Source organism: Equus quagga, chromosome 13 (assembly GCF_021613505.1).
Source record: "Equus quagga isolate Etosha38 chromosome 13, UCLA_HA_Equagga_1.0, whole genome shotgun sequence".
Taxonomy (NCBI): domain Eukaryota; kingdom Metazoa; phylum Chordata; class Mammalia; order Perissodactyla; family Equidae; genus Equus; species Equus quagga.
The window spans coordinates 100,635,924-100,646,737 of record NC_060279.1 but is presented as its reverse complement, the minus strand read 5'-3'; the positions used below and the strand labels follow the sequence as shown (position 1 = coordinate 100,646,737).

At 41.0% G+C, this 10,814-nt stretch overlaps 2 protein-coding genes across 5 annotated transcripts in view; one reads left to right on the top strand and one right to left on the bottom strand.

Annotated features, from left to right (window-relative positions):
* Nucleotides 1–3,087: 3,087 nt before the first annotated feature.
* On the bottom strand, nt 3,088–6,437 carry LOC124249834 (zinc finger protein 260-like). The gene is given in 3 exon segments (XM_046681277.1): nt 3,088–4,377; nt 4,379–5,218; nt 5,801–6,437. Coding segments are annotated over 2 exon segments (879 nt in total). The 5' UTR covers nt 4,576–5,218; nt 5,801–6,437; the 3' UTR covers nt 3,088–3,695.
* A 2,687-nt stretch (nt 6,438–9,124) lies between these two features.
* LOC124249818 (zinc finger protein 850-like) overlaps nt 9,125–10,814 on the top strand; it is a 32,647-nt gene continuing 30,957 nt past the window's right edge. Inside the window, exons 1-2 of one of the 4 annotated variants that reach the window (XM_046681235.1) lie at nt 9,125–9,240; nt 10,597–10,656. In XM_046681235.1, coding sequence (XP_046537191.1) covers nt 10,624–10,656 — 33 coding nt within the window. In that variant the 5' untranslated portion in view covers nt 9,125–9,240; nt 10,597–10,623. Of the gene's footprint in view, nt 9,241–9,361; nt 9,817–10,596; nt 10,657–10,814 lie in introns of those variants that run through there. The other 3 variants (XM_046681234.1, XM_046681233.1, XM_046681232.1) reach the window with 3 other exon arrangements.

Genomic DNA, 10,814 nt, shown 5'->3' with positions numbered 1-10,814 from the left:
TTTCTATTAGAAAAAATTCTTTTCTCCCCCATTAAAAAACAAAACTTCATACAATTGAATCTAACAGTTTTGAGTAACTTCCAAAAACTTCACCACTATAGGAAAGGTTGATATTAGCTGCTAAGAACTAAAACTTAAAAAAAAATTGACACTGTAAAAAATCATATCAGTGATGTCAAAGGCAAAGTTCTCCCAGGATTCAGAGGAAAGAGATGAAAGAAAAAAGAAAAAATATGACAGATACAGAGAGTAGGGGTTAGAGATACAAACTAAACAATTACAGATATTCCTCAGGAAGGCTCCAGAGCAAATGCCAACAGAAGTAGTTGAGGAAAACTTTCATGAACTGAAAAAAAAAGTAAATAACCCATGGATACAAATTTTAAAACATCAACATAGGCATGATAAATGCACATATAATTGCAGTTAGGTAAATTCTAGAATTTTTCAGAAAAAAGAAAAAAAACAAAGAAATGGCTTGATGTAAAAATGATGAATCAATACATGATACGTTAATTAGTTTCTGAGCATTAAATAAAAATTACAATTTAAAATATTTGGGGTCACTAAACAAATATATGGAATGGATCTTCTCCCACCCCAACTTCCACCACCACATCCGCTGCCATGTAAGACCAGCACTGGAGAATCAGAATTCTGGCAGTCACAGGTCGTGTGAGAACACTAGTCCATCCATGTGTCCTTCTGCTCCCCTTTGACATGTGACTAGTTAGACAATGTGTGGCTGCAGGCTTGCTGAGTTTCCTGAAGAGAGCCCTCTGCGGCCCTCATTGCGTCTCCCCAGTGCTGGGCTCAGTTTCTCCTGTGGCCACACAAGGCAGGCGGTGAGCATCTGTGCACGGAGGTAAGATCCTCCTGAAACCATCCAGGGTAAGGAGCGAGGAAGGAGGTGGTGCCCAACTAAAGAAGTTCCTGGAGGTCAGAACCGTCGCGTGCATGCGTATCCCAGGAGGTCTGCTTTCTAGCAAGACCAGGAAGCTGTGTGGGTATCTGGAAAAAAGCACCAGTGGAGGCCAGCATCGTCTAATAAGGATGCTGTTTACTTTTACTTGACCCCATTCTGGGCCCAGCCAGTCTGCTAAAATGCTTCTAACATTCATCACCCACGTGAGAGACATAGTGTAGTAACTTCTTGATGAGATGACCGAGGAAAAGGGGAATGAGGACTGGGGGCACTGGCTTCTGCCGGTGGGAAAATTCTAGCATAAGGAGTTACTCTTACTTTTAATCACTGAACATGTATTTGTTTGAGTGCCTTTAAAATACGTATTCATCTATCCATTCCAAAAAGCAAGCCCAAACTGAAACCTCAGAATCAGAAAGCTTCTCAATTTCTCTGCAGTATTCATTCATTCATTCATTCATATCTATGCATGTGAGGTGCTGTAAATCACACAGAGGTGGCCAACATTCAGTCCTTCCCTCCAGGGCCTTATGATAGACTCTAGCAAATAAAACCAAACAAGTACAGAATCCTGTGGACTTTATAACAAAGGAGAAATCCCCTCTTGGTGTATCTTCGAGGAAGGCACACCTCTCTGGCTACCCAGCAGGACTAAAAGTGGAGAATTGCAACACAGGCAAGTTCCTCCTCAAACAATAAATATCCCCAGGGCTGCTGACTGGGAGAGCACCTGCTGAAGATAGAGAGGTCAGCCTTTTTCCCCAACAGATTTAGCTTCCTAAATATCTTACCTTCCATCTTTACTTACAGGCCACATTTTTCTACTATTTATTTATCATGTTCTATTCAGTTACTGCTTTAATTGGTATTAATCACCACCATAAAATAAGAATAATAATAAATACCATTAACTGGTATAGACACTTCACTAGTTCATTTCACCTCTTCCTGCTATTTTTAAAGAAGCACCCGGTACATGGAATACTCAGCTTTTGGACATCTAAGACCTTTGCTACCATTCTTATGTGCATCGGCAGCATTTCCCATCTTGCTGCAAGGTAGCTAACTTTTCCTTCCTAAAATAACTGTCTTCCTAGTAAGCTTCCTATGTATTTTTGCATCTCTCTAATGGCATTATACTTATGTATTCTTTCAAGCATATCATTCAAAGCTACAAAATAGCACAAGATTCTTGACCAGCACATCAGCACTTGTAAGACCAGCACATCTCCTTCCAAGAAACAGTTTAGCAAATACAGATCTTTGATGTAGGGAGAAAAGAGCAAACTGTTTTTAAGATTTTCCGACCCTAAATTCTACATATTACCGTTATGGATATTTAGATATATCCATAAATATGGATAATTTAGTTGTGAAGCCAAAATCTTTAACTATCATCTTGATCCCATTCTTTTCCTTCCTTCTTTGTCCCTAAGGGCAATCACCATCATGAATTTAGTGTACAAACTTCCAATTCTTTTTATGCCTTTACATACATACCCTATACCCATAACCAATATCCAATATTAATGTTTTTATTCCAATTAAGTTATCATTATATTACGTGCATCTGCCCTTTGATTTTTCACTCAACATCATGGTTTTGAGATCTTTCCCTGTTAATACTTATAGTTTGTCGCAGTCAATTGCTGTACATTATTCCATCATATAAATATAACACATTTTATTCAACCATTTCCCTAATGATAGGCATTTCCAGTTTTCCCCACCCCCAATATGTGGCTGCTAGAAATCATGCTAATGGTTTCTGGTTACCAGAAATCACACTGCAAAGAACATGATGGCACACATCTCCCTGTGTATATGTTTCAGAGTTTCTCTAAGGCATAATACCAAAAAAAGAAATTTTGGTGCATTTGAGGGTGTAACTTTAGGAAAGTTTCTCTATTCAAGTTTATTAAGTCATTTTCCTAAAGTTTTAGATTTTTTTTCACATTGGATCTTTTTTTTTTTTTAAAGATTTTATTTTTTCCTTTTTTCTCCCCAAAGCCCCCCAGTACATAGTTGTATATTCTTAGTTGTGGGTCCTTCTAGTTGTGGCATGTGGGACGCTGCCTCAGCGTGGTTTGATGAGCAGTGCCATGTCCGCGCCCAGGATTCGAAGCAACGAAACACCGTGCCGCGTGCAGTGGAGTGCACGAACTTAACCACTTGGCCACGGGGCCAGCCCCTGGATCTTTCTTTTTTAATGTAAGATATAAGGCAGGAATCTCTCTCTCTCTTTATCTACAGAGAAAGCCAATTATTACCCAAAATATTATTTAGTTAAGTAATCATTTCTTCACAGAACTGGAATGTATCTAGGCTTCATATTCCATTCCATTAATCTAATATCTATTAGTGTATACTATCACAAAGTTTTAATAATCATACCTCTGTATCAAAAAATTATACCATCTGAAAATATTTATTCCTTTTCAATCTTATACCTCTTCCTCATCTTACTGCATTGGCTCTGGCCTCTAGGATTACACTGATTTGTGTTGGTGATATCAGGCATCCAGGTCGTCTCTGACTTTAATGGGAATGTTTCCAAAGATTCAGCATTAACTATGATGTTTACTGAAAATCTTTTTGGATACAGGCTTTTCATTAATGTTTCTCCTCATAAGAATGTTCTGATGTCTCAGAGATTTTGAGCTACTGCTAAAGGCTTTCCTGCATTCATAATGTTTTACCCCAGAATGAATCTCTGATGTGTAGAAAGCCTACTGAAGGCTTTGCTATATTTAAGGCATTCATATTATCTCTAATGAGTATGAATTTTCTGATGCCTGACGTGGTGTGATTTCTGACTGAATGCTTTCCCACATGTGCTACACTGATAAGGCTTCTCACCTGTGTGTGTTCTCACGTGTAAAGCAAGAGTTGAGAACTGAGAGAAAGCTTTCCCGCACTGAGTACATCCATAGGGCTTCTCCCCTGTGTGGCTTCTCATATGCACAGTAAGAGATGAGCTTTGACAGAAGGCTTTCCCACATACCTTACATTCATAAGGCTTATCACCTGTATGAATTCTCACGTGTACAATAAGTGATGTGATTTGAGAGAAGGCTTTTCCACATTTATTACATTCAAAGGGTTTCTCTCCTGTATGAATGTTGTGATGTTTAATGAGGTATTGCTTCTGGCTAAAGGCTGTTCCACAGTCATTACATTTAAAGGGTTTCTCTCCAATATGAATTTGTTCATGCTTTGTGAAATTTGATTTGCTGCTGAAGGTTTTCCCACATTCTTTACATGTATAGAATTTTTCTCCAGTATGCATTTTCTGGTGTTTAATGAGGCTTGACTTCTGAATAAAAGCTGTCTCACAGTCATTACATCCAAACAGTTTCTCTCTAGTATGAATTTTCTGATGGGTAATGAGATTTTCTTTCTGATTGAAGGATTTTCCACATTCCTTACATTTGTAGGATTTCTCTCCAGAGAGCAATGTGATGCTTAGTGAGGTATTGGTTCTGCCTGAAGTTTTTCCCACATTCATTACATTCAAAGGGTTTCTCTCCTGTATGAATTTCCTCATGGTCAGTGATATTTGATTTGTGGCTGAAGGCTTTCCCACATTTCTTATAGGAATAAGATTTCTTTCCAATATGAATTCTCTGATGACTTATGAGATTTGACATCTGAATGGAAGCTTTCTCACATTCACAGGTTTAAATTTTCTAAAGTTCTGTGCCAGAAGTTGCTTCTGGCACAACAGTTCTCCAAATTTGTTACATTCATAGAGTTTCTCCACAGTTTGAATTTTCTCATATTCAATTAGTTTGAATAACTGGCTGAAGGTTTTCCAATATTCCTTGCATGTACAGGTTTCCTCTGCTACATTATTTCTCTAGTAACTAATAAGAAGCACATGAATATAAGGATCCCACATGGACAGAGTTCCCAGGGTTTCTCTCCACTGTGTATTCTCAGGTATTTGATGAGATTTACTTCTGAATCCCTGTTCATACAGATTTCGCTTAATGGGAGTTACTACATGATAGGATGAGTTATAACATATTTATTATATTCATAGCATTTCTTTCTTACATAGATTCCTTCATAATATGTTAAGTCAAAATTAAGTTTTCAATTCTTTCCAAGTCAGTCACATTGACATAGGCCTTGTCTTGAAGAAACAATATGTGAACTCAGAGGGTATGTCTTTCCAATTTACTCACATTCACTGCCTTTTTCCTCTGTATTTTCTTGGAGATATATATAATTTGACTTGTAAGTCTTTCAGTTGCCTCTAAAACTGCTTATTAACTTCCAAGATTTCTTCTAAAATGAAGTACAAAGAATAATCATTAAAAATTAATATGTGAAAATTGCTTAAAACACTGTTTAGCATGTAGTAAGCATGCAAAAAACTATTACTGTAATCATCATCACTTAAAAATTTTTCCACTATTACATTATTAATAAAATTTCAGATATTTGCTACTAGGGGGTAGACTCTTCAGTTTCAGGCCCAAAGAATCCCACAATATGACAGGAATCCTGAGTGCTAATATCCACTGGCCCCTAATTTTGAGAAGGAAACTCTTACAGAGAAACTTTGGGTAGAACACTGACATTTGATTAGTATGTATAGCTTTGAATGCTTTTAAATTAACCTTCCATAACTCAGAAATCAGCAAAGTGAAAGGATCACAAAATGAGCAAGTAACAAATAGGATGAAAGAGTGAGTTCATGACAAGAGTCTATTTAGATGACTAGACAGAGGTTAGAATGACCAAAAGGATAAACAAGGGGGACACAGTGTGTTAAACATAGCAGAATGACACAGGCACTTATTTTTGCTTCCTCCAGAAATTTCATTAAAGTTATGTAAATGGGAGAGTGGAACAACAGAAACTCACAAGAAAAAGGAGAATTGCTATAGTTGATGAGATATGTCAACAAAGTTTTCAAAGACGGCAAGCAGACGGCAGACTTTCAACCGACAGCAGAACCTGGAAGTGCACATAAAGGTGTCTGCAGAAAAGAATGTCAGTGAAAAGTAAGGTATAAACCAATCACTGCAACAGTTCATGGACTGGAGGAACCAAATGCCTCAAAAGGTGGTGACAAAGCATGCAGCTGAAAAAAGGATTTATAAGTAGTTTGAAACTCATCAACCTCACCCCCACTCAAGTGAAGTGACTGCCACCCGTGGTAGTTCTGAACTATGTCCACAGATTTTTTGGATACTTTTCCTGGTCCCCTGCTTTGAGTGTGGGCTGGACTTAGTGACTCACCTCTAATGAACAGATTGTGGTGGAAGTGAAGGGATGTGACCTCTGAACCTAGGTCATAAGAGGTACTGTGGTTTTCTGACTATGTTCTCTCTCTTTCTTCTATCACTTGCTCTGGGGGGAGGCTATTAAGCCAGTTGTTAGGACACTCAGGCAGCCCTGTGGAGAGCCCCATGTAAGAAGGAACTGCAGCTGTCTGACAAGAGCCAGCAAGGAACTACCAAAAGCCATGTGGGTGAGCCATCTAACCAGAGCACAGAGGTTCCAGTCCCAGTCAAGCCTGGCCAGCAGCTTGCCTGCAACCTCATGAGAGATCCTGAGGCAGAATCAGCCAGCTACGCTGCTTCCACATGTAACCCTCAGAAACTCTGAGACAATAAATGTTTGTTGTTCTAAGCTGCGAGGTTGTGGGGCCATTTTTTATGCAGAAACAGATAACTAATATACCACCATACCACCCTGGCAAAGAATAGAATATTTATTCTCTAGAGAAAATGAATCAGAGAAGCTTCAGCCACAGGGATATGAAGAAAAGCAGATGGCGGGGGGGGGGGGGGGCACCAAAATAAAATTATAGGCATTCAGTAAATGGTGGGATCTCATCACTGTTGGACTCCCAAAATTCTGATAGTCAAGAGATGAAAAGACGCTTCTCCAGCAAAATGGAACAGCCCAGAAGACCTATAGTAATAACATTTTTGGGCTGACAAAGAAATGTCTGAATTCTTGAGCGAAGGTTCTACAGCAAAGCTTACAAGTTGACAAGCCCTCAAATATCTACATATATAGATATGATAGTCATCTTTTTAGTGCATTATTAATAAAAGATGAATGGACTGCTATTAATCAACTAGGGAAAACTTAGTAATATGTAATTGTATTGTAAATGTAAACTTGGTAATATGAAAGACAGATGAAAACAATAAAAAAAGAACTACAGAAATGGCTATAGGAAAGGAACAGAAAAAGACAACAAAAAACCCCTGCCCAAACCCCCCTACAATAGCACAGAGAGATAAGAGGAGATATTCTACCAAGGAAACAAATACCAAGTACTATAAAACCTGCTCTTGGAAATTAAAAATAGGATAGCTATTATGAAAATTTTCATAGCAGGGGCCAGCCCTGTGGCTTAGTGGTTAAGTTTGGCATGCCTCTCTTTGGTGGCCTGGGTTTGGTTCCTGGGCATGGACCTATAACACTTGTCAGTGGCCATGCTGTGGCAGCAACCCACACACAAAATAGAGGAAGACTGGAACAGATGTTAGCTCAGGGTGAATCTTCCTCAGGAAAAAAAAATTCATAGCAGATATGGGAAATAGAGTTGTGGAAATCATCCAGTTGCTGAAAAAAAAATAAAGAGTAAAAAAACAAGGTAATAAAAGATGAGAAAAATAACAGATAAAATCAGGAATTTCAACATCCTGCTCAAAGGAGTTCCAGAAAAAGAAAGAGGAGAAAATTGAATGGAGGAAAATTTCAGATAACAAATATAAGATTTCTGGAAATACAGGTCATCCTTCTTCAAAATAAAGTCCACTGTACAATGAACAAAAAAAGACTCATACCAAAGCACACATTTGGGAAATTTCAGAAAACTAGGTATGAAGAGAAGATCTAAATGCTTCCAAAAAGAAAGAGCAGCAATAACAAAACACAAGTCAAACTGTCATCATACTTTAAGATAAAAACTGTAAGCTGGAAGACAATTGTATAATTCTCTCAAATTCCCAGGGAAAGCTATATCCAACCTAAAATTCCAACCTAGTTAAGCTATCACCCAAAAGAGGCAGAATAAAGACGTTTTTCAGTTTTGTAAGGGCCCCAAAGTTTTACTCCAAATTAACCTTTCTTAAGATGCTAATGGAGGACTTTTTTTTTTTTTACCAAAAAATGGACTAAATCAAGAAAAAAAAAGAAGACATAAGCTCCAGGAAACCGGTAATCCAACATAAGAAAGGAAAGGGGTGAAGGAAATTCCCAAGTTGTTCATGTGCTGGTTTAGTTTTTCAGTCCCACACTGAACCTTCTACATACTTCTCTGTAATACTGGGACTGGCAGTCTGCAAACTACATTTCTCAGGCTCCTTTGACAGTTGGCTTCCTTTTATTCATTGATAAATCCAACACACTGATTAATTAACTCTACAGTGGAGAAACCTCATAGGCACCATTTAAACTAAGTAATAAAAGTTAACATCAACAGTAATGAACTATATTGACATTGTGTGTCTCCTGATAGGATAAACTGAGAAAGACATAGCATCACTTATGGGGTATTCCTCCCCAAAATGTATAAATGATGAAGAAACGTCAGGTAAACCCAAATTGAAGAACATTATACAAAATAACTAACCTGTACTCCTTGAAAATGTTAAGATCGTGAACAGGTGGAGTAAACAGAAAACAAATAGTAAGGTGGTACCCTTAAACCCAAATACTTTAGTCGTTTCATTAAATATACAGAGGAGAGATGAGGATACTTGGGGGTTGGGGACAGACAAAACCAAGCATCTCATAACAAAAAATTACTTTGCAATCTTCTCTCTTCCTTTAAAAGTATGTTGAATTTGCATTCTAATCATAATAAATATGACTATGTTAACATAAAAATCCGTTTATGTGGTTTATCATCTAATAGGTTTGTTTTTGTCCTCCTGTCAACCTCCAAATAAAATTGATGGTCCAGAAAGATGCGCTCTTGTTATCATTTTACAAATGACTAACATGAGGCTCAGAGGTTAATGTCTGATACAGAGAACAACCTTGGTCTCCCAGATAGGTGACCCACATTCACACGTACACAACACCCAGTCACACCCGCGGTCACAGCTCAGCATCTTCGGACTCTCCTGTGCCCGCCCTCCTCCTCGCCTGAGGGCGCGCCGCGCGCACACGCACGCAGACACGCGCGCGCGCACACGCTCGGCTTCCGAGACCGTGATTCCCTCCCTGTCGCCTCCTCGACCCAGTCCAGACCGAGACAGGTTCCACCTTCACTCTCACCCTCAGCGCTGCGCGGACCGAGGCCTAGACTCACCGATGGACAAAGATAAGAACGTCAGGTCAGTGTTTCCTGCCCTCTGCATTCCGTGGGCGAGCTAGAACCTCCAGGCATCTCCAGGCGCCGCCGGGCGGTTACGGGGCAGGACCAGGCTCGGAGCTGAGAAGAATCAGTTCGCTCGCATTCTGCCCCGATTGGCTGCTTTTCTAGCCTGGACTACATTACCCATAGGCTCGGCGGCTGGAAGCTACTTCCGCCGCGAACCGGCCGTCTCGTCTTGTGCGTACCGGCGATACCCGAGCTCCCCGGGATGAGTGGGCCTGGCGCCGCTAGCCAGCTGGCTGGCTCCACCTGCGAGCCGCTCCGCGGCCGGGCCGTGGGTTCTCTTTGGTGCGGAGAAGCGGTAAATGAGCGCAAGCCCAGCGCAGTGCGCTGCGAGGTGTTGGGAGGCCTGCCGTCCACCTCTGGACTACATTTCCCAGAGGACTCTGCAGGCGCGCTACGTCCCGCGGGATTTTGGCCGCTTCTGTACAGGGTGGCGGGACGCTTGGCTCCGCGAAGTTACCTGCTGTGAGGCCTTTGGAGTCCGGCGCAACTTGGCCGGTTTGGGCCGGACCGGAACTAGGGAAGGACTAGGGTGAGGAGTCTGTTTCCCATCCGTTTGTCTCCCGAGCGAGCTAAAGAGAGGAGATCGTATGTGTGTGTGTGAGAAGGATTGTGATTGTTACTGTGTTTTCGTGTGTGACTGTGACTGTAGGTAGTGATAACTCTGGATGATGGAGGGAAGTTCTAGTGTCCATGTGTGTTCCCAAAATGAGTACGTGACTGTGACTGCACGACGGCGCGCCGTCTCGCATGGTGATCGTGCAGTTGGGACCCTGTGCCCAGGTGGTGGTTGTGTGGTTGTGTGAATGTGTCAGCATCGTGTGTGTGCGAGTTGGAGGTCTGTGACTGTGTGACGTTAGGCGACTGTGGCTATGCAGGTGCAACTAGTGGGACCCCCTTGGTGAGTGTATGTGTGAGATTGTGATTGTCTGGCTGTGGGGCAATGGGTCTGTGGGTGTGGGGAGGCCAGTGGCTGTGCGATTGGGACTTTGTGTGTCCCCTGGGTGTGTATGTGGGGTTATATGTAACCAGGTGACCTAACACAGCGCTATGTGTGCACACGGGGGGAGGGAGGTGGTTGTGCTTGTGCAAGTATGACTTCACCGCTCTGTACCCAGGAGACGTCTGTGAGCTCATAATTGGTTCTGGCCCTTTCTTGTAAGAGCATTGGCTGGACTCTTCAGTCTCCCCTGACCTTCCTCTGTGCGTGTGTGTATGTGTATAGGGGCTGGAGGAAGTGTACGTTCCAACCTGGTCGGCTGGGATTTCAAGAAAAGCCAAATGTCTCATCAATTTCTTCTTTCTCCCACAGTTCTGTCACTGAGAGGAAAAGGGAAGAATGGTTATTGAACATCCAAAGGCCGAGATCAAGGTTCTGTGAAGTTTTTTCTTTCTTCGCTGAAATCTTTCTTTCTTCGCTGAAATCTTTCTTGTTTTTCAGAGCTTAATTTCATTTTTCCTCTTCTGACCATTCCTAACTACCAAAAGCCCATTCAAGAGACCGTGTCCTAGGTATTTCCCATTTTGATA